Source organism: Bombina bombina, chromosome 4 (genome assembly GCF_027579735.1).
Source record: "Bombina bombina isolate aBomBom1 chromosome 4, aBomBom1.pri, whole genome shotgun sequence".
In the NCBI taxonomy this organism is placed as follows: domain Eukaryota; kingdom Metazoa; phylum Chordata; class Amphibia; order Anura; family Bombinatoridae; genus Bombina; species Bombina bombina.
In genome coordinates, this window is record NC_069502.1 from 800,055,645 (window position 1) to 800,080,094 (window position 24,450).

Below are 24,450 nucleotides of genomic sequence, written 5' to 3' on the forward strand. Positions count from 1 at the left end.
TCCGCCAAATTCCGTAGCGCTGGGTACGATAGGGGTATACAATGACAAAGACATAACAAAACGAAACAAATCTGGTACAGGAGGAAGAGGGTCCTGCTTCGGAGAGCTCACTGTCTACAGGTTTAGGGTGCAGAAACATAAGGTTGGGGTAGCTTGTTACATCGGTTGTAGTTGCAGCAGTGAGTCAGGCAGTTCATGTATTAGTTTGGTTCGGATGAGGGGTGGAGAAGAGATGGTACGCCTCGCTGAATAGGTGGGTTTTCAAGGAGTGTCTGAATCTATACATGGTTGGAGACAGTCTTATGGAGCGGGGTAGAGAGATCCAGAGGACAAGAGCAGCACGTGCAAAGTCTTGGAGGCGGGAGTGGGACGTAGAGATAACAGGAGTGGAGAGACGTAGGTCAGAAGTTGATTGAAGAGGACGGAATGGGAAATATTTCACAATGAGAGAGGAAATAAAGTTGGGAGTTAGACTGTTAAGTGCTTTGTAAGCTAGGGTTAATACTTTAAATTGTATTCTGGAGTGTATGGGGAGCCAGTGTAGAGACTGGCAGAGCGGAGCAGCTTATGTAGATCAGCGACTTAGGTGGATGAGTCTAGCAGAAGCATTCATAATAGATTGGAGGGAGGAGAGGCGGTGTTTTGGAAGGCCATTTAGGAGATTGCAATAATCAATGCGTGACAAAATGAGGGAATTAATAAATATTTTTGTAGTTTTTTGGAGTAAGGAAGGGACGAATTCTGGAAATGTTGCAAAGGTGTGAACGGCAGGATTTGGCAAGTGCTTATATATGTGGGTTGAATGTGACCTCTGAGTCTAGGTTGACCCCAAGACAGCGGACCTGGGGTGAGGTGTTGAGAATAGAGTCTCCAACTGTCAGAGAAATGTCAAGTGTTGGATGTCTCGAAGGGGGGGGGGGGGGGGGGAATAAGAAGCAGCTCAGTTTTGGACAGATTGAGTTGGAGGTAGTGTGAAGACATTCAAGAGTAAATTGCTGAGAGGCAGTTGGAAATCTGGTTGAGTAAAGAGGGAGAGATATCAGGAGAGGAAAGATAGATTTGGGTATCATCAGCATATAAGTGGTACTGGAATCCAAAAGGAGGCTATAAGTTTTCCAAGGTAAGGCTATATAGAGAGAGAAAAGCAAGGGGCCCAAGACAGAGCCTTGTGGTACTCCAACTGAGATAGGCATAGGATCACAAGATATGTTGTTAAAGGAAAATGAGAAAGAGCGGTTTGAGAGATATGAGGCAAACCAGGAGAGGGCTATAAGAATTTTATGTTTGCAACGGGTCTGTCTTCAGGTCCATAATTAAATCATTTCAGAGTTCAGAGATCTGAGTTTTAACCCCTTAACGACCAGCGTTGTACCCTGTATGATGCTGGTCGTTATGCCCTTAAGGACCAGCGACGTACCCTGTATGTCGCTGCAGTCCTGGGCTTTTCTCTGCTACAATCTCGCTAAAAATAGCGAGATTGCACTATTTCTGCATGAGTGGGGCACTGCAGAAAAAGATTTTCAGAGTTAATCTCTCTGCACCAGACAGCGGTGCTGCCGATCGTTGGTGGGTGGGAGCCACAGCAGGGAGGGCGGCCCATCGTCCATACGTGAGCGTGCAAGGTGCCGGGGTTTGGGAGCATGCGCAATCATCAATCCACCAACGAAGGAGGGAGCCAAAGGAGGGAGAGGGAAAAGGGAAGAAAAAATTGGAAACGGATCCAGGAGGGGGTAGGGTATTGAGGGGGGGAAGCTACACTACAGAAAATGTTTTTTTTATTTATTTATTTTTATAAAACAGGGGCAATTTTTTTGTAAACTGGGTACTGGCAAACAGCTGCCAGTACCTAAGATTGCGGCCAATATGTTGAGGGGGGAGGCTTAGAGAGCTGTTTGGGGGGGGGGGGGGGGTCAGGGAGGTTGGGGGTAATGGGGTATCCTACACCTCAGAAAACATATATATATAAAAATTATTTAAAAAAAAAACAAAACAAAAAAAAAACACACACACAACAACAACAACAACAACAATTGTGACAATCTTGTGACAATTGTGAGGTGGGGGAGGGAAGAGAGCGATTTAGAGGGATCAGGGGGTGGGATGTGTCAGGTGGGAGGCTGATCTCTACACTAAAGCTAAAATTAGCCCTACAAGCTAACTAATTAACCCCTTCACTGCTGGGCATAATACAAGTGTGGTGCGCAGCGGCATTTAGCGGCCTTCTAATTACCAAAAAGTAATGCCAAAGCCATAAATGTCTGCTATTTCTGAACAAAGGGCATCCCAGAGAAGCATTTACAACCATTGATGCCATAATAACACAAGCTGTTTGTAAATAATTTCAGTGAGAAACCTAAAGTTTGTGAAAAAGTGAACGATTTTTTTCTATTTGATCGCATTTGGCGGTAAAATGGTGGCATAAAATTTACCAAAATGGGCCTAGATCAATACTTTAGGTTGTCTATTAAAAAATATATATATATACATGTCACAGGATATTCAGGGATTCCTGACAGATATCGGTTTTACAATGTAACTATCGCTACTTTTGAAAAAAAAAATGGTTTGGAAATAGTAAAGTGCTACTTGTACTTATTGCCCTATAACTTGCAAAAAAAGCAAAGAACATGTAAACATTGGATATTTCTAAACTCAGGACAAAATTTAGAAACTATTTACCATGGATGTTTTTTGGTGGATGTAGATGTCTAACAGATTTTGCGGGTCAAAGTTAGAAAAAGTGTGTTTTTTTCCATTTTTTCATCATATTTTATCATTTATTTATAGTAAATTATAAGATATGATGAAAATAATGGTATCTTTAGAAAGTCCATTTAATGGCGAGAAAAACGGTATATAATATGTGTGGGTACAGTAAATGAGTAAGAAACACAGCAAAAATTTAAAAATGGTCTGGTCCATAAGGGGTTAAAATAAATGATGAAGAAAACATTAACAGCAGCTTGTATCATAGATCTGTTACCTGCAGAGACATCTGATGGGGTCTCCACTGGCTGAATATTCTGTACCAGTTCTGCAGCTCCTGTGTATAGATTTTCATCACTGTGACCTGTTAGTTCTAATAAAGAATAGAATCAGATTATTTTGTTAAATGGATATGAAACCATTTTTTTGCACCTAAAAAAGGCATCTTAATATGTATTCAATTATCAAAAACAAAGCATCTGTTACTTTTTGCATATCAAATATTTACATCTATAAATTAATATTAACATATATAAATTAATATATAACCGATTTAACATTGTTAGAATATATTTAGTATTACTGACGCCATTTTGTGTAACCACCATTTTAAGATGTGTTTATTATATTTCATTATAATGTAGTTTATTATGCTGTGAAGAAAATATGCTGATGTTAGAAATACTTGTTTCTCAACAATGGCCTTGTAATGTCCTTGGCAATGCGCCCGGATACACCGTTATCTAAAACTGTTAGTTTCTTGGTATGATTCTTTGTCTTATATTTTACTGTGCCCCTTTGTTCTAACTCACACTGTGTAACATGGTGTTATTTACGATACGTCATTGTTTAACCCCATATACTGTAACCATTTTCTATAAAAGTATGGTGCGCTTTTTAATAAACAGAACAGTGATTAGACTTTTCCTGGCTGCATGTCTGATTTCTGTTCCCGAGATCTCATGTCAGGTAACCCATTCAGTTCCAGGTGAAGGTGTAGAATACTACTAAGTGCTAACTGACACCCCCCTCCCCCCTTTTAAGATAAGGCCTAACAAACAATCTCTCTTAATCCTTTAAATGTGTTATTTTTGTTTATAATAAGATAGCTCATTAGATCACTTGTGATAGATTCACTGTAGATTTACTTTCTGTCAGTCATTGTAGTGTAGGTGCATTTCCTGCGTGAAATATTTATTACTTGCTACACAGCGTTACCTGAGCTCTCGTTTCCTGGGATCTCCATAGTCCATAATGCTTGGCAAGTTTCCATCATGACATCCTTATAAAGCTCCTTGTGTCCCTCTATATACTCCCACTCCTCCATAGAGAAATACACAGCAACATCATCACACTTTATAGGCACCTGAAACACAGACAACTCATTCAGCACTGACACTGGTACTGGTTCTGTCCCACACTTTTACTGACAGAGCCAGGATAATGTTAATGAGAACATGCAGATACACAGGCAGAAGGTACAATAGGTAAATGCACACAGGGTCAGATGGGTCAGTAAAGGGAGTCACTGTGTATAATGTCACATTCCCCAGCAGTGCTCATGCTCCTCTCAGCTGGTGAATTGAATTGCTGCTGTTGGGGGATAATGATACTGAGAACATGCAGAGACACAAAGAGAAGTTAGGAAAACACACACAGGAACAAATAGGTCAGTAACGGGTGTCACTATAACATGACTCTAATGTAATGTCACATTCCCCAGAAGTTCTCACCTCTCTGCTCTGCTGGTGAATGCTGCTGTGGGAGGGACTCTTCTTCACAATGACATATTCCTATAAAATTTATATAAGAGAAAATCATCCGTTTCCCTGGACTAACAGTTCTTGTTTACTTCTAATTCTCTTTAAATTAAGGGGCTTTCTTCACAGTCTTGATCACCACAAAGTAACATAACTGACTGAATTACTTTAAATAAGTTCTGTGGTTTGAGGATGCTGAAGACGGAGGACATGAGCTTCAGTCAAAAATAAAGAGCCTTTGGGTGAGGTCTAATTTGGGACAATAGAGTTGAGTCTTTGGTTGATAGGACCATGCTCAACAAATATGTTCAAAAGTTAGGAGCCAGCCCAAGGCACGCACACACACATATATATATATATATATATATATATATATATATATATATATATATATATATAAATATATTCACTAATACAATAAAATACAGTTATAATACTAATAATAAACTCCATTTTCAGAATACTGTGCAAATCAAGAGAGCTGCATGTTAATTTGCAATGAAAGATTAAAACAAAATCCAGCTAGAGCATTATAAATCAATAATAAATATAAAGGCAGCTTGAGACTCATTTCTGCAAAATAAAAATAACAGTCTGCTCTAAAAGACAATCTTTAAGAGCCATATATTATATATCACCAGCGTTACACTTTCAGAATGAAGCAGTTAGAAGGCAGAGCAGTTAGCCCAGTGTACTGTACATCTATATACTTGCAGTCCTCTCTAGCCAGGTTTTAAAACGTAGCTGTGGAAGTTTGATTCCCCCTGCTACACTGAGGAGATGCAGCTGGTAGAAAAGGGAGAGGAAGTGAATGTAACGCTGGTTGGGAAGACAGGAGTTGCAGCTTTATCTCAGGGTCTCTGTGTACTCTGACACTGGACACAGCAATACTAGAAACAACTACAGCAGACAACATGAGGCGCAGTTCCAGCCCCCTTATGCTATAACAGTAAGAAGCACATAGAAACCAGGAGTACAGCAGAGTACCAGGTTCCTAGGCAGACTGACACTTCATGGACATGAAAAACTGCACAGCCCAACAATACCTATGACTGCAACTCTAAAATGAAAACACCAGCAGTCAGCAGTACATTAGCGCCTCAGAGACCCAGCAAATGGTGCAGGGAGAGAGCAACACAGATGAAGGCAGACAATCCACCCACCTACACTAGCCCAGAAACAGCTTTTTACTGAGCTGGCATTCCTCCTCCTATTATAAGCACCGCTGTTCCATCATTAATTTGGGAAGGTGCAGGTCTACTTTTTATTTGCCATATGAAAAATGCAGTGCATACTATACACTCCCCAGCCTCAAACATGACATGCCCACTCCACTCCACCAAAGCATTGGCTTCTCCTTAACATTTATTAACATGTTGTCTTTGCTCTTAGCCACACCAGTAATTGTAGATTGTACCCACCCCTGAAGGATGAGCATTTTACAAAACTCATTGCCTCAAAATGATCTAGCCACACTGGGGAAATATTTCAGGTGTGTCTGGTGGTAGCTGGCAGCAGGAAGTGGCGGGCACCCTTGGGGATCTCGGGAGCTCCAAACCAGGGTGCCAGGCCCTAATTTTCAGTTGCCAGTTGCGCAGTAGCGTCTCGGCAAGCACTGTGACAGAAAGTTCATTGGTTGCTGTAGCCCTGCAAGGTAGCACTTGGTAACTAATGTTCTTTATATATTTTTTGTTTTGTTTTGGGTATTATGCAGTGGGACCCTTGAATTTTTGTTAATGATGGTAGGGTCATGCAGAGGAGTACTAGGGCTGTTTAGTTTTACAGTGAAGGATTGTATATGCGCTATGCGCAACTGGGAGATGGGGTGATTTTGCAGTGAAGGGGACCCTGGGTGTTAAGGGATGTTTTACAGTGGATAGTTGTGTAGGGGTCCCTTGGTGCTAAGGGAGGTTGTTTCATTGATTGTTGTGCAGGACCCACTGGGTGATTGGGGAGGTTTTACAGTGGATAGTTGTGCAGAAGACCCTGGGTGCTGAGGGAGGTTTTTTGATGGAGGGTTGTGCAGGGACCCCTGAGTCCTGGAGAGGTACAGTGGATAGTTGTGCAGAAGAATGGGCTGGTAATAGAAACTTTGCAGTGGAGAGTTGGTGCAGGGGTCCCTGGAGAGGTGCAGTGGCCCCTAGATGCTAGGGGGGATGAGGGAGGGTTGTTTGTAAGGGGACCCTTAGTGCTGGGGGGTGTGCAGGTGGCCAAGTTGATGTAAGCATTAATAATATAGGTCTGGTGATCAGAAGCAGCACTCACCTCTCCGGTCAGCAGGCAGATGATGTCCAGGGCCTGACTCAGGAAATGCTCTGCCATCTGCTTTCTGTAACTGTTCATCTTGACTCAGATGCTAGAAATGTGACACCTGCAAGAGGAAAGGAAGAGGCAAAAAATGAGAGATGGGAAAGAGTCAGAGCTCTTCCTGTAGTTATATTTAATGAGCCAGCAAAAATCATGAGAAGCAGACGGTGAATGTGCACAGCAGAAGTTGATTATCTCCCATTGCAGCACACAAGTGGCTCTAATAAAATGTGCCCCAGTGCTGAGTGAAATGAGCTGTGCACTTTGGCCAGGAGAGGTGCGAGAGTTACAACAGCACTACTCCCAGGTCAGCCATTCAATTACAGTCACAGGTTGCTTCAGCGGTGCACGTGCTGACAGTGACGTACAGAGGAGCTTCCAACACTGAATTCAGCAACAAGAGAGCTCTGCTTTCAGCTTCTGGACTTATGCTACTCCCTCTGTTGCTTTTCTTTCATTTGTGTTTCAGTATCCGACCCTCACTAATTAGCCACATGTGACAGGCAGTGCTGTATCACCAGTCTGTCCATTCAACCTTCCTGCTTGAGGAGACGACTGTAGGGCACAGCAATTTCACAACTGCACAGCAAACTAAACTAAACATAAGCGTGCTGCCTCATACAATCTGTAGGAAACCACTACCTGTGTTGCTCTCTTTTATATAAGAAGGATTTGTCACTTTAGATCTTGTTTCGACTGTACTGTGACTAAGGCAGGGACATGCTATAAATTAGTCCCCTAGAACCAGCCTAATTACCCTAAAAATAAATGTATTTCAGTACCCTCCCTTTTACCTCCCCTCCCTCACTCAGTCCCCTCTTTAGAATCTCTCTCCCTCACCCACAGCCCCCCTTCTAATCCTCTTAGCCCCCCCCTTTCCCTCACACAGCACCCTCCTCATCCAGTTCCCTACTTAACCATTCAGCTCCCTTCTCCCTCACACAGCCCCCTCCTCATCCAGTTCCCTACTTAACCTTTTAGCTCCCTTCTCCCTTAATACAGCCCCCTCCTATCCCTCTCAAAACCTCTCTCCATCACATACAGTACCCTTCTCACACTTTTCCACCACTCCCCCTCACACAGCCCCCTCTTTACTCTGTTAGCAACCCTCTTCCTCGCTCATCCTCACTCTCTCAAACACACACAGACCATTCTCACCCTCTCAGGCCCCTCTCCATCATACACCCTCTCAGCCTCCCTCTCATAGCCCAGCTTTCTTCTCACCATTTCAGTCCCCTCTTCTTCACACACAGCCCTTTCTCATCCTATCAGTCCCCATCCTTACCCTCAAACGGCCCCCTCCTCACCTTCTCAGAACTTCTCTCTCTCACACAAAGCCCTTTCTCACCCTCTCAGCCTCCTTTCCCTCATTCACCCCCCTCACCCACTAACAAACAGTCTCTCCTTACACTCTCAGCTTCCTCTTTAAAGGGACACTGAACCCAAATTTTTTCTTTTGTGATTCAGATAGAGCAATTTTAAGCAACTTTCTAATTTACTCCTATTATCAAATTTTCTTCATTCTCTTGGAATCTTTATTTGAAATGCAAGAATGTAAGTTTAGATGCCGGACCATTTTTGGTGAACAACCTGGGTTGTTCTTGCCGATTGGTGGATAAATTCACCCACCAACAAACAAGTGCTGTCCAGGGTTCTGAATAAAAAAATTGCTCAGGTGCCTTTTTCAAATAAAGATAGTAAGAGAACGAGGAAAAATTGCTAATAGAAGTAAATTAGAAAGTTGCTTAAAATGACATGCTCTATCTGAATCACAAAAGAAATAAATTGGGTTCAGTGTCCCTTTAACACAGCTCCCTTCTTAACATCTAAGCCCCCTACTTACCCTCTAATCTTCTCTCACTCACACACAGCTCTCTCATCACCTTCTTAGTATCAGTCTACCTTACACACGGCCCCCTTTCAGCCCCCCTCTCCCAGACCCTCCTCACTTTCTAAATTCCCCTCTCCCTTACAGTCTCCTCCTCTTAGCCCTTTTCTTTCTCACACAGTCCCCTCCCAACATCTCTCTTCTTTACTCTCAGCTCCTCCTTACCCCTTTAGCCCTTCTCATCCTCTAAACACCTCTTATTCCTCACTCTCAACTCCCCCTTACCCTCTTAGCTCTCCTCTCCCTCACACAGTCCCTTCCTCACCCTCTCAACACCTCTCTCCTTCATACTAAGCTCCTCCTTACCCCTTTAGCCCTCCTCATATTCACACAGCTCCTCCTCAGCCTCTCAGCACCTCTTTCCCTCACTCTCAGCTCCCCCTTACCCTATCAGCCCTACTTTCCTTTACACAGCCCCCTCCTCAACCTCTCAACAGCTCTCTCCTTCCCTCTCAGCTGCCCCTTACCTTCCTCTCCCTCACACAGCCCCCTCCTCACTCTCAATGACTCTCTTCTTCACTCTCAGCTCCTCCTTACCCCTTTAGCCCTCCTCATCCTCACACAGCCCCTCCTCACCATCTCAACACCTCTCTCCTTCCCTCTCAGCTCCCCCTTACCTTCCTCTCCCTCACACAGCCCCCTCCTCACACTCTCAACGACTCTCTTCTTCACTCTTAGCTCCTCCTTACCCCTTTAGCCCTCCTCATCCTCACCCTCTCAACACCTCTTTGCCTCACTCTCAGCTCCCCTTACCCCTTTATCCCTCCTTTCCCTTACACAGCCCCCTCCTCAACACATCTCTCCTTCACTCTCAGCTCCTCCTTACCCCTTTAGCCCTCCTCATCCTCACACAGCCCCGCCTCACCCTCAGCTCCCCCTTACCCCTCCTCATCCTCACACAGCCCCTCCTCACCCTCAGCTCCCCTTTACCCATCCTTTCCCTTACACAGCCCCCTCCTCACCCTCTCCTTCACTCTTAGCCCTCCCTTAACCTCTCAGCTCTCCTCTCCCTCACACAGCCCCCACTCCCCCTCTCAACACCTCTATCCCTCACTCTCAGCTCCCCCTTACCCCTTTGGCCCTTCTCTCCCTCACACAGCCCCTCCTCACACTCTCAACACGTGACCTCTATCCCTCACTCTCAGCGCCATCTTAACCTCTCAGTCCTCCTCTCTATCACACAGCCCCTCCTCAACACCTCTCTCCTTCACTCTCAGCTCCCCCTTACCCCTTTAGCCCTCCTCTACCTCACACAACACCTCTCTCCTTCACTCTCAGCTCCCCTTACCCTTTTAACCCTCCTCTAACTCACACAACACCTCTCTCCTTCACTCTTAGCTTCCCCTCTCCCTCACACAGCCTCTCAACACCTCTTGCCCTCACTCTCAGCACCTCGTTACCCTCCCACAGCCCCTCCTCGCCCTTTCATCACCTCTCTCCTTCACTCTCAGTTCCCTTAACCTCACTCAGCCTCCTTCAAACGCCTCATCCCTCTATTCATCATACAACCCCAATCCTGACTCACACATCAGACAACAGGGGGGCCTCTGTTAGCTCTCACGCTGCATCCTCTGTTACACACAGCTGATAACTCACAACACACAGCTCACGGAGTATAACACTGATTTGTTAACGCGGTCCCTTTCAGCTAAGATATCAATGAAGTCACGGCAGTCACGTGACCGGTCCAACAGCTGGATGGGATCTAGCTGCTACTACGGTAGTATTGCAAGAAAAGAAGACACAGTAGTAGCTTTGTGTAAGTTCTTTATATCTGTATTTATTGCACGGGATTAGTGCGTGTGAGGCAGAAAGAGCATCTCTATGCTGTTACATATATGTATATAACATACAGGAGAGCAGGCTGTGTATATGATATATAGCGAGAATATCTGTATACTTTAAATCTATATTTACTGTACAGAGAAGGTTCTCTGTGTGTCTGAGGCAGAGGGAACCTCTGTATATTATACATCTGTATATAAGGTAAGGCAGGTTGCTATTCTGCCTCTCACATACGCAATCAGGCTGAATTAGCCCCCTGCCAAGCCTGCTGCCTAATAAACACGCACATACCGTCTTAAAGTGTATGTAAAGTCACGCTTTCTGCTGTTGCTTAATTTATTAATCGATTAAAATAAAGGTTAGTTTAATTCATGATTTTTTTCTAATCTAACTGTATTACTGTAACGAAGCATTTAAAACCCGAATTCTCTTACTTTAATCCTCCGCCCGCCATCTTGTCCCTCGTTTTGCATTTGATTGACAGACCGCAGTGACTAATTATAGATCGTACCCCGTGGCGTCCTGCCCCTTTTTCACTTACGTCACGCGATTGAACCGATGCAACTGCGCATGCGTGTCTTGACTGATCGTCATCCACATTCCGTGCTCGTTCTTGTTTAGCGCATGCGCTTTGGTCCCTAATCTTAAATTTACATACGAATAACGGAACAAGGCACGCAAGCCCATATTGAAATCCTAAGAGAAACGCATGCGCAAATTGATTTGCCCACGGGAGCGCGCTCCAGTCATACGTAAGCGAGCGTGAGGGAATTGTCTATAAGGAAAGAAGCTGTCAAGCCGGAAGTCATGGATGGGAGGAGTTCAAACTGAAATCGTAGATAAGTAGTAATAGAAAATATAACATAACAACATGAATTTAAAAAAAAATAATTATAGCGGTTTATATTGCAAGCATAGTGATAATCCAAAATGATGATTAGAAACCGGAAAATTGACATTCACTTTAAGTACAGTATATAGAAGTATATACCACTATACAATTATGTATTTGCTCATATTGATACTTTTCATTATAGCAACTCGGTTCCTTCGAGCTGAAGGACCTGTGACGTCACAAGACTGCTGTGACCACACAGGTAAGAGGACTGCAGGAAGTTTAAATGCAGCTTCCGGTAACTCTTAGTAGTGCATTTAGATCACTGTACACATCACATGTAGTTATTGTTGTATGGAAAAAGCTTTTACCGTCTCAGCACTCAGTACAGTGGTTTCATGTAGGTAACTGTGTATGTCAGATTGAAGACCTTTTTAATAATAATAACTATCTCTTTAAAATGTACTACAGGCGATTTTGTATGTGAAGCAGAGATAACTTCCATATACAATTATACATCTGTATTTAAGGTACTGCGTGTGTGTGTGGAAGAGGGAACATGTGTATAATATTGTATAACTGTATATAAGGTACTGGGGAGGGGACTGTGTGTGTGTGTGCGAAACAGAGATAACCTTCTACACAATTGTATATCTGTATATTATGTACAGAGAGGAGGGGCCTGTGTGTGTGTGTGGGGGGGGGACCTCTCTATAATATTTTATAACTGTATATAAGTTGCTGGGGATGGGGCTGTGTGTGTGAGGAAAAGGGAACCTCTATAATATTGTAAAACAGTATACAAGGTACTGGGGAGGTGGCTTGTGAGAGACAGAGGAAACTTATGTAATATTATATGTTTGTATATAATGTACTAGGGAGGGGGTCTCTCTATAACATTATACATCTTTATGGGGGCTCTGTGTGTGAGGTAGATGGAACCTTTCAATAATATTATATATTTTTATATGACATATTGGGGGGCTGTGTGTGAGACAGAGGGAACCTTTCTAGAAATATTTTATATGTGTATATAAGATACTGATGAGGTGGCTTTATTTAAAGCAGAGGAAACCTTTATATAATAATTTGTATCTGTATATAAGGTACTATTGAGGTGTATGTGTGTGAAAGAGAATCAGAGGGAGCCTCACTATAGTATTATAGCTTTGTAAACAAGGTATAGTGGTGGGATATGTGTGTGTGTGTGTGTGAGTCAGAGGGATCCTCTCAATAATATTATATATCTGTATATAAAATACTGGGGAGGGGATTAAGTGTGTGTGTGAAATACAGAGGTAGACTCTTTATAATATGAACTAGCTCTGTATAAGGCACTTGTGGTTTACTATTACTTATGTATTGTATAGTACACCCTCTAAGCTCCCTTCTCTTTTACTCAAACACAAAACAACCTTTATCATCAGTTATGAGTGTGTGTGGAATATGTGTGTATATGCATGTATACATTAATGTGATGCATATATATATAGGTATAAGTAACCTGGGTATTTGTGAGTTGGTGTATATATGTTTGGGATATACATGTAAACAGATATATTTCAGGTGTGTGTCTATAGTATGTGTGTATGGCCAGTAATCCCTTATCTGTAATTTCTGTCATGTACGTGCCACTGTTGCAGGTCTTAGTGTTACAGAATATCACTGACCACGAACAAGATGAAGAAGAAGCTGCCTGAGCGGATCCTGAATCACATCCTGGAGATTCTCTACCTGCTGACGGGAGAGGTGAGAAAATATCATAACAACACCACGTTAACCTCCTGCAGTGAATATGTGTATTAGTTGCTTAGCAACAAGAGGTGACAGATGCTCAGAGATAAAGAAAGAGCCAGTGTTTTAAGGTGTTTATGCAAATACAAAAGTGTAAATTCACCTGAGGAGACAGTTACTACCCAGTAGCCTTTTGTTATTTGTTCTATCATACCCATACACAGGTCAGCAATAGGCAGCTTATGAAGCAATGACAGGTTTATGTTAACAATAATAAACTAGTCTTTATATAGTATAGACCATTGTTTCTCAAACACAGTCTTCAAGTACCCCCAACAGGCAAGGTTTTCATTATAGCTGAACCAGTGCACAGGTGAAATAATCAGCTGATTGGTAAGAGAAGGTTAGTAACAATAGTGTTACTGATCAGCGGATTACTTAACCTGTGCACTGCTTCAGCTAATGAAAACCTGGCCTGTTGAGGGTACTTGAGTACTGCCATTGAGAAACACGGGTATAGACAAGTAGTAATTTGTGCAGAAGAGGAAGTGCTATTGTATAGAGTGGGCATACGCATGCGTACATATGCCATATATAGATAATAAGACGAAAAAGGCAGCACACATGGTATCCAAATAAAAAACAGAACTTTATTATGGCATTGCAAAAAATACAAACAGGAGGAAAAGGCTATGACTAAGTGCCGCATGGCTATGACTAAGTGCCGCATGGCACGTAACGCGTAAGGACACGTCCCCCTTTTCCTTGTGTGTGTATGTATTTTTTGCTATGCCGGAATAAAGTTCTGTTTTTTATTTGGATACCGTGTGTGCTGCCTTTCTCGTCTTGTTGCATATATTCAGGACACGCTCAGTCCTCCATTTGGCCTGCACCTCAAGTCTTCAATTGTGAACATTACGGAACGGCTGTTGCTGATCTACAGAGGTATTCCTGGAGCCACGCTACCCCCCCTTCCCATATATAAATAATACCTGCACGTACACCCGCTAGCTGGTTAGTCTGCTCACATCCTGGTAATTTCATTGTGCATGTTACCTGGATTTCCTGTAATTTATCTATATATGGTTTTTTTTGTTTGTTTTTTAAACTGCATGCAAAGATACTGGAATGTATCTTACAGGAGCCAGAAACTGACCTTTCAATATATTACACAGTGATTGCTTGATCAGTGAATGAGCTTAGCTATATTTTTCCTTAATTGCCCATTGCAAAGGGGATATTCAAAAAGATTCTTAAGGCTTTTGCCCCTGGACTGCAAATAAATGTGAATGTTGCAAACAAAATGACCATTTAAATGCTTATAAAATGTATTTTGCATGCAGACCTTTTTCTAATGCAGCTCTTAATTGCTGAGACATACTGTGCATATGTAAAACCTTTATTGTGTAGGCAGATATTTTGCAAGCAATGTTAACGCCTTAAGAAACAAACCGTAAATGCATGTTAGACATCATGATGTATTTAAAGCAAAGATTGGTCTTGTAAATAATATGTAGATTGTATTTTTACAATTCTATTATTTGTTTAAATATTGAAAATATATGTACAAAGTTTTCATTTCTATAAATTACTTTAGTTTCTATAAAGTGATGTTGAACTAGTTTTCTATTTATCTCTGTTTATGTAATTAAAGTCAGTGTTCTCCCCAGGACCTTTTTAGTGGGTGCACAACCCGGCTGAGTTTAGTGACCACCCTGCTAAAATGTTAGCCAATATAACGTTAAATTATTGCACAAATTATCATGAAATACATTTATGTTAAATTATGCAGAAAATTATATAATATTAGAAAATATTACACTGCCCCACACTGCTTCATAATAACACCCGGCTGTGAAATTCCTTCTTTTATAACCTGTTTTATATCTGTATCTAATTGTCTTCAGCAGGGGAAACAGATAAGGGGCAACTTAAGCCCAAACTTGGCAGCACCCATACGTTATAGAAACTTAGTGGAATTTAAAAAAAACAAAAAATTTCAGCGTTAAATTACAGGAAAAGGAAAAAAAAAAAAATAATGAAATTATACTGTAGTCTTTTTATCTACATATATTTAAACATCTTATATTATAATTTCACACTGTTTAATATCCTTTTAATTCCTGATATATACTATATATGTGTGTGTATATATATATATATATATATATATATATATATGTGTGTATATATATATATATATATATATATATATATATATATATATATATATATATATATATATATATATATATATATATATATATATATATATATATATATATTAGAGTGATTTCTAAACGAAAAAACTAAGGGGACGCGCTAGTGTGAAAGTGGCAGTGATATGAAATTGGTAACCCTAATAGTGTCTGATTCTAATTGATATCTGTTAAAGTGTATCTCTTAGCCAAAAGTATATATATTGTTAGAACAGGTGTACATATGTTATAAAAAACAAGTGTAAAAACTTGTTTCCAATCTGTGACAGTTTGGACAACTGTGATGCAATAAGAAGAAATAGAATAATGCATAGAAAAACATAAACAAAAATACAAGGAGTGTATAAATTTGAAAATATATAAATATATATATATATATATATATATATATATATCCCAGTGTCCGATATAATAAAAAAAAAGGGGGGTCCAATTCCTAGAAATATTGTGATTAAGTGTTCAAACAAGAGGAAAGTCCACTTCAAAATAAAGGATATGGTGATAACATATGTTCGTAAAATAAGGCTTGCTCCGCTTGTGTCCACGGTGTGATGGATCTGGAAATCTAAGAGGATGGAAAGACAAGGGGCGCCAACATAGTGTGAATCAGTTTACAACAACTGTAAAACAATAATTTGCATAGAATCTACTCACAAATAGAGTGGCACCTTGAGTCAACTAGGTGCGTGCAGGCAGGCTGACATTCAGGACCAGCAGTCAGTACGCTGGAGGTCTCACCCGGGAGACCTGTGGGTAAGTGGAGAGAGGTAGATGAGATCAGCTGTAAATCATGAAGTAAGCCGGATCGCCAATGGAGAAATTCAAATGGCTGTGTTGGTTTTCCCAAAGTGCTGCTCACACGATCGAACTTAATCCCAAGCAAACTGATAATGTCAGTATAAGGAAAATGCTGTTTAAAATCCAACTGGATAAAAACACTGCAAGCAGCAGTAATAAAATAGCAAAGAACCGGGTCTGTATAAAAACAAGGTATTTATTTGCTACGCGTTTCTCAGTCCGTAAAGGACCGTTTCATCAGGAATATACAAAGGTGTTTAACAGGTTACTATTTATACCTGACAGTGACCCGGAATCTGATGTGGAGGTCATCTCCATACAATTAACAACAAAGAATTTTAAAAACAATACATTAAAAATTAATCATATCGATGTCGTGTTAAGCAGCATTCAGAAAACATGTGCATGTCATATAATTCCAAAGAGAAAAACATATACATGAAACAAAAACAGCATATATTTGCATTAATGAGGAACACCTGTGATGACGTTTCTAAAAGTGTATGGCCTATATATATATATTCTAAAAATTTGATCATTTTTTGACTGTTACCTCTTGTGTGTAATTGGGTTATATCTGAAATGAATCCCGATAAAGGCTAACACTTGGTCTGTAAAAATAATGAACGCTAAACTACATTTCTGGGCTGGGCTAGAACCCTTGACCTTGTGTATGCTAGTCTTTTTATCTACATATATTTAAACATCTTATATTATAATTTCACACTGTTTAATATCCTTTTAATTCCTGATATATACTATATATGTGTGTGTCTATATGTATGTGTGTATATATATATATGTATGTGTGTGTGTGTGTATATATATATATATATATATATATATATATATATGTATATATTCCAAACAATGGTGTAAGTGCACTCTCACCAACTCTTGCAGCTTGTCAGGGTGCTATGAGGTTAATAATATAATGTAGCAAAGAAGCACTCACTGAACAGTTCCAACTGTGACAAAAAGTTTTAATTCAAATTGTGACGTTTCGGGACAGCAACAGTCCCTTCCTCTGACAAATTAACAATGTGAAAATGCAGGCCTTAAATAGGCTCCAAATTACCCTCCCCTAGTGATTGACCAATCATGGCCATGAGTTAGGATCAGACTGATATGCTTCAGGAAAGTTCTTCTCTGTGAAAGGCACATGTTGAGCAGAAAGAGGCTGCTTCCTGGGTGGTAACTAGCCATAGAACAAGCTATTATGCTATTGTTCGTTCCGGTTGAGCGCTTCTCTCTTTTTATTTGTATCTTTAAACACATTCATACACTGATTTGGATACAGTTATGTCAAATAGTTTTTGATACATTTATGTTATACATTGATCCATCTCTGTGTTGTTGTTGCACAAAGTTTGAGGGCGGGGCTTATGTCATTTTCTCAGTGCAGGTATAACAACTGAGGTTTGTCATATATTTTGCAATGCAACACTTAATTCCTGATATTTACTGTGCATATATGCAATATTTATTGTGTGTGCAGATATTTTGCAATGCCTTGCCTTGTGACCGTGATGAGATGGGGAATATGATAACAGGATACGCGCAGGTGATGTGAGAGGGGTCAGTGATGTTTTTATGTTTTACTATTGCAGCGTGTGACTAACTCATTGACAGCGAGTCGCATGACTGGGGACAAGACGACAACAGAGAGGATACTGACCCACACCCTGCAGATCATGTACCTGCTGACAGGAGAGGTGATGGAATATGTCATAATAACAGCTGCATGTGCCTGTCACTGGCTGTATTTGTTTATTTACACATATTAACATGGTTTGTAATGATTACGATATGCTGATTGCAGCCTGACATGCCCTCGCTTATTCTGTACTTGGGGTATATAACCTTTTCACACTAAGGACCAAACATATGTATTTTTTTTTTGTATATACTTTAAAAAGCAGGTTTAACCTGAAAAACAAAACATCTACAAATATATTATTATATTATAATAGACCACAAATATTCAAACATTTACAGAACATTTTTAGCATTTCTTATTACTGAGGATGGCCACAAAGCTGCCACATTTCAAAGAAATTTGTTTATGCAAAGAAAAGTTACCAGAACCTGTAAAACAGAGTTAAATGGATTAGGGGTTAATGGCTGTTAGGGGTTTAGTGATTTTGGGGAACTATTATAGTGGGGCCTGTCAATTTATAGGTTAAATGCTTTGAGGGCAGTTTGTGTTTATTGCGGAGCGATCAAGTAGCCTATAATGCCTGTGGGTACTGCCCACTGTAACAGTTTACAGCTTTTAAAAAGTGGTATTAAAAGTTTATATTTGTATGCATTGTGCACGTGATAATCATCTGGTAATATCATGATAACTTTGGCTCTCATTATAAGCATGTGATTTACTAATTACGTTTTGTTAAATATTTTAACTTGTGACTTCAAATACCAACAGTTATGGGAAGTCTGGTAAACACCTAGTAATTTTATGTTAACTAGTATGCAAAGCTCACAGGTAGAAGACACAAAGCCATACGTATTAATATCCACCAGGATCGTCCTGTCTGTTATGCCCCACAACAGAGTTTGTCAGTTCTAGTAAACTAATATGTCACGTCTATTTACTCACCCTTGTGTGGCTTCTAGTATCAATGTAGACAAACAATCCCAATGCATGCGGGCACGCTATCAATCTAACACCGCATGGAGCTTTCCTCTTCTAACTCCAACTTGTCAGCGGGTAAATCACATGACTGTTTAATCCAATGCCGCTCAACATGGACAACGTAGCTGCAGAATCAAGCTCAAGCCAGAAAATTTGTACAAAAAACAATGAATAGAACTTGTGCTATATAATGAAAACTCTAAACTTTATTTAGCGAACTTATCCATCTTAAAAACGAACATCAAATCATTAAAGACTTTGGACAAATTAACCTCTTTAGGTAATTCATTTTTATTAACAATTTATTGGTCATCTGATTTTGATATGGGATGGTACCTGACTTTGTGGATTAATTAAACACTAATGTAGTGGGATTCACACTTTACCTATCAGTATCAGAAACATCAAATTGAATATTTGGATATTACATTGAAAGTTACAAAAGAACAGCCTTATTCAAACTGTATAGAAAACCCATATCAGGCAACTCCTTAGTACATGGTAAGAGTTGCCATCCCAAACAAGTTCTTTATGGGGTTTCAAAAGGCCAATTTATTAGATTGAAATGGATTTGCATTAATCAAGACAATTTTGAACGACAAGCAGAAGCTCTTTCTGAACGATTGCTAGAGAGAGGATGTATGTGATTTAATAAGTCCTACAGTGAGGTAGCTAATATGGATAGACAATCTTTATTGGATGGTAAATAAAATATCTGTATGATACATTAAGTAACATTCATTAAATATTATTTAGAACAATATTATAAAGTGTGTAATATCATCCACAGACATTGTAAATTGTTGGCAGCAGATAAGAAGTTGGAAAATTAGGTACAAAAAGATTGCAGGTTTGCTACAGATGAAATCATACACTTGCCAAAATAATAGTCCCTTTCTGTCTCCCTAAAATTGCTTCTCTGAATAATTCCTGGTTAAGATTTAAAGGTGTGTACAGGTGTGAGAATACAGATTGTAAAGCCTGTGAACTTGTAGCCATAGGTACACATTTTTGTTCCATGGTTATAAATGAACAAATTGAGGAAAGGTTTAACTGCACTACCACAGTTGTAGTTTATTTAATTACTGGCACAAAATGTAAGTTGCAATATACAGGGTTAGCCACCAGGGATGTTCGTTGGAGAATTCGTGAACAAGTTAGAAGTCCAAAAAGAGGTGGCAATAAATTGAAATTGTTGGAGTAGCAAGAAATGTATTGGATTTTAAAACTTAGAACTAGAATACCAGAAGGGCTCAACTCAGAATTTTTGTATCAGATAGTTGCTATATCTGTTGTATATTATCCATTAATTCGTATATATAATATGATTACATTTTAAATAATATTTTGTATTGATGGTTCATATGTAAATGTGCTTTTTAGTAATAATGATATATTTATGTATTTGGATATCTGTTTAAATTAAGTAAATGATAAAGCATGAATAAGGGGCTGTGACCCCAAAACATTGTTTTTCTATGGGAATAAACTGTCTATATTGAAATATTGAGTGCTGAGGACTATCTTTATCATTAACTATTCGTTTAGGGACCTGGCAGTGTCCTGAGGTTTTTCGTGCACTCCTCCATAATTGTGCTGTTCTCATTTTTTCTTTGTTTAAATTAAGTAGTGACATCATGAAATCTTATCACCAATGAGACACAAGGTAGGATTATATCAGAGTGTTTTATCAGTGTGTTTTTAGGGCTATAATTATGGCATTGAAGCTGAAACGTGTCAGCCTTGGATTTGTGTTCAGATATTTTGCAATCCAACACTTAATTCCATATTTACAGTATACTGTGCATACTGTGACAGAAAGTCTGGTTTGGTGATAGAGGGAGTATATATTAGACCAAGTTTAATGCATTTCACTTCACCATTTTGCTATGAAACCCCAGGGAAGTGATTAGTGTTTTTTTAGTTGTGAATACCGTACAGCTGTTAAAGACTATTAAACTCAGGTGTGGCTCATGATTACTGCTCCTAGGGTTTAAAAGGGAAGCATTCTCTAGCTCAGTGTTTTTCAACCAGTGTGCCGTGAGAAATCCTCAGGTGTGCAACGGCAGACTGACAACAGTGTGACTTTGCTTGTTTTTTACTCCCAGTGCAGGGGTAGTTTGTAGGATTCATGGCATAACAGCACAATACATACAGTATGTGTGTGTGTGTGTATATATATATATATATATATATATATATATATATATATATATATATATATATATATATATATATATATACTGTATTAGGCTACAATGTGTGATTTTTTTTTTTAAATTTTGGGATGGTGGTGTGCCACAGGATTTTCTAATGTAAAAAAGTGTGCCACGGCAAAAAAAAGGTTAAAAATCACATCACTGCTCTAGCTAAGTAGATTACAGCCAGACAGAAGGCCTGATATGATGTATTGTGAAAAAACATTATGTACTAAACATCTTGCTGGATTTCTGTTTGCCGTTTCATTCTGTAAAGGACATTTGTGTTGCTGCAGGCAGAGATTTGCTGTTTTAGAAGCTTGTGCAGAGAAGCTTGTCCTTTTGCCTTACCTGTGAACAAACTGTATGCTGCTGTTAAAGTCACCTTGCTATTTTGGAAGAAAATATAGTTTTGAAAACTTTAACTGGATTGTCCTCTATTGCTTTTAAACCCTAGAAGACAGTGGTTGCCAAAGCTTCTTGTTACATACCACACTTTATGTCTGTGGTTTTTATAATTTGCAAGCAACATGGAGGAAGTTATTAAACCATTGATTCAGTTTACCACTGTGCAACAGGAGGCCAATAGAAAAACTGCTGAAAACAGTGCAGCTCTGCAGCAGTTGGTGTTGGCACAGGCGGAGAACGCTATGATTTTGTCAAAAACACAGAAAGAGAGTACTGAAGTGCTGGTGCAACAAATGGTTACAATTCAAGCAGAAACATTCAGGAAGATTTGTGAGGAACAGCAGAACGCCACATGCACCTTGCGGCAATAGATTCAAGCTATATCTAAGAGACTGAACTCTGATCCTGCTGGTGGCTGTCAAGGCTCTAAAGTTATACGAGCTAGTCACTATATTCAAAAAATGTCTGCAGCGGACGATGTTGAAGTGTATCTTCTTGCCTTTGAGAGAACAGCAGAAAGAGAAGGATGGCCAGCAGATGAGTGGGCGAGCATACTTGCACCTTTTTTTTTTAAGTGGAGAACCTCAAAAGGCTACTTTTGACCTAGAGCCGGAGCAAGCCAGTGACTATGACAAGCTGAAGGCTGAGATCCTGGCACGCCTAGGAGTGACTAATGCAGTACATGCTCAAAGATTCCACTCTTGGAGATATGCATCTGATAAAGCTGCAAGATCACAGATGTTTGACCTCATTCACCTTGCCATGAAATGGCTGCGACCAGAGGTTAACTCCACTAATAAGATTGTGGAGTTAATGGTGATGGATTGCTTTCAACAAGGATTACCTGTTTCCCTGCGTCGGTCAGGGTGACCCTCAAACTGCAGACCAACTGATTGCTTTAGTGGAAAGGTATATTGTGGCAGGAGAAGTTTTGCATCTACCTCCAGCAGATTTACCCTCCTCTCCTATTTGCCAGAACCCTACAAGAACTGTTTAGACTGTTCAAGGGAGAAGGGGGGGTGAGAGACCAGCAGTTATATTTACAAGATACAAGGGACACTCCTCTGGGAGATAGAGGAACATTTAAATATAAATATACTATAGAATGGGGAGGGAAATGAACAATGGAAAATTCAATAATATTGATGTGGTGCAGACCCTGAAGGACACATTTTTTAACTTGTTTAGAAGGAAGAAAGGAAAAGGATACATTTTATATATCCTCTTAAAAAGACAGGGATTTCAGCATTCAATAAATATACACAATAATAACGGTATGACACCAAATGAGTTCAAACTATTAGTAATTTATTTTGGCTTGTGTCCACTTAAGTGCATAGATTCAGCAGACGACTCCCCCAACAGATGCATCCATTATAATATATTTATTAATCCATAAATATATTAATAGCACATATGTTATGTATAATACAATAAATTAAAAAAGCATGGCCAGCTTATAACCAATAGACATGGGTAGATATGCAAGTATTTAAACGTTAAATGCAACACCTCAACCAGAGGGTAGCCCTGTACTACAACATGAATCTGCTACCTTAGTAAATCAATGAGGATCCATGCAAATCCGTTGTTACATAAATAAGTCAAAGGCAACACCTCTCTCAGAGGATGACCCAGTTTTTGTTAACTGGAAAAGTGTCAACATGAGAAAATACCTGAGGATCTATGCCAGAATGTAAAATAGCATGTAGATAATAACATGACTTGTAACAAAAGCATATATCAGTAGTGCTTACTAGATGAACAACACCCAAACCAGAGGATAGCGCCACTCTTTAAAAGAAGGTCCAGGCTATCATGGTAATAAATAGGGATCTATGTTCGTCCTCCAGTAAGTACATACAAGTTTGAAAGCATACAGTATAACCACAATGCCTTAAACCATATAAGTATACATAGTATTCAAGTGCTAGATACACATAGACTCAAACGTGGTGCTGTTAGATTTGCCAGTTCAGTGGTAGTCAGTACGTATTATAGGATATGGTGTATCCACTTTTTGTAATTTATGTATACATCATCGTCTTAAAGTAACCTTGTATTGAGTAGCAACAAAGTTATTCCATGGAGAAGTTACTGTAAACATCCAGTTCCTCTTTCTGTCAAGCTTGGACCGGCTTTTCAGTTCACATGGATTACAAGCGTGCAGTTTGCTGGCGAATAAGTCTCTTCTTTGCTTTTTTGATTACCAGATTAGTGGACTCACTGGATGTTTACAGTAACGTATCCATGAAATAACTTTGTTGCTACTCAATAAAAGATTACTTTGAGACGATGAGGTATACATAAATTACAAAAAGTGGATACACCATATCCGATAATAAGTGCTGACTACCACTGAACTGACAAATCTAACAGCACCACGTTTGAGTCTATGTGTATCTAGCGCTTGAATATATTACAAGTGATAATACAGGGCCACACTCATTTTTGTCTAACTGTATTCATCCTGATAATAGTGATGTCTCTCACATGTGTTTGGTGACCGTAAATGTTAGAATGTGTAAAGCATTACTTGATTCAGGTAGTATGGTTACATTAGTGGCAAAATTTATAGTACCTGATGTGACTATAGATCATATGCATAAAATGGGTATTCTTTGTGTTCATGGTGATAAACGTGAATATGCTACAGCTGATGTAAATTTCGAAACACAATGTGGTTCTTTAAAACATTGGGTAGGTGTAGTACCCAAATTAGCTCATGAGGTGGTGATAGGAAAAGATTTTCCTACATTTTTAGAATTATGGGCTTTATTAGTAAATTCAGCTAAGGAGTCCAAAGAGAATGAAACAATTTAGGATTTTTGTTTCCTTTTCCTGAAATTGATTTGGAAGAAATCAGTAAAAGTCAAACTTATTGTACTATGCCTTTATTGATAGGAGACCAGCCTATCTAGAATAATAAGCCAGGTGTTAGTACAGAAAGCAATGATGATTTAATAGATTTGGAGGTTAATTGTGGTCATTTTAAAAGTGCCCAATGGGAGGATCCCACTTTGACTGAAGCAGGAAATTATACCCGCGTTGTAAATTGTTATTTCACAGCCAGGAAATCCATTGCCTTATCCTCACTTTGAAGTAAATTATACCCTGCTATACAGAGTAGACAAAAAGGGCACAGGTATTGTTAAACCGTTGTTGGTACCTCAA

The 24,450-nt window shown here is 39.7% G+C and overlaps 2 protein-coding genes across 2 annotated transcripts in view; one reads left to right on the forward strand and one right to left on the reverse strand.

The window, feature by feature from the left end:
* The window catches only part of LOC128657021 (zinc finger protein OZF-like), an 87,549-nt gene extending 77,314 nt beyond the window's left edge, over positions 1-10,235 (reverse strand). Inside the window, exons 1-5 of the mRNA XM_053711248.1 lie at positions 10,187-10,235; positions 6,732-6,837; positions 4,440-4,499; positions 3,925-4,072; positions 2,984-3,079 (exon numbers count right to left, since the gene is read on the reverse strand). Of these exons, the coding sequence (XP_053567223.1) occupies positions 2,984-3,079; positions 3,925-4,072; positions 4,440-4,499; positions 6,732-6,809 (382 nt within the window). The 5' untranslated portion in view covers positions 6,810-6,837; positions 10,187-10,235. The remainder of the gene's footprint in view (positions 1-2,983; positions 3,080-3,924; positions 4,073-4,439; positions 4,500-6,731; positions 6,838-10,186) is intronic.
* Positions 10,236-11,697: 1,462 nt separating this feature from the next.
* The window catches only part of LOC128657028 (gastrula zinc finger protein XlCGF57.1-like), a 151,623-nt gene continuing 138,870 nt past the window's right edge, over positions 11,698-24,450 (forward strand). The window contains exons 1-3 of the mRNA XM_053711255.1: positions 11,698-11,811; positions 12,925-13,030; positions 17,643-17,747. Of these exons, the coding sequence (XP_053567230.1) occupies positions 12,962-13,030; positions 17,643-17,747 (174 nt within the window). The 5' untranslated portion in view covers positions 11,698-11,811; positions 12,925-12,961. The remainder of the gene's footprint in view (positions 11,812-12,924; positions 13,031-17,642; positions 17,748-24,450) is intronic.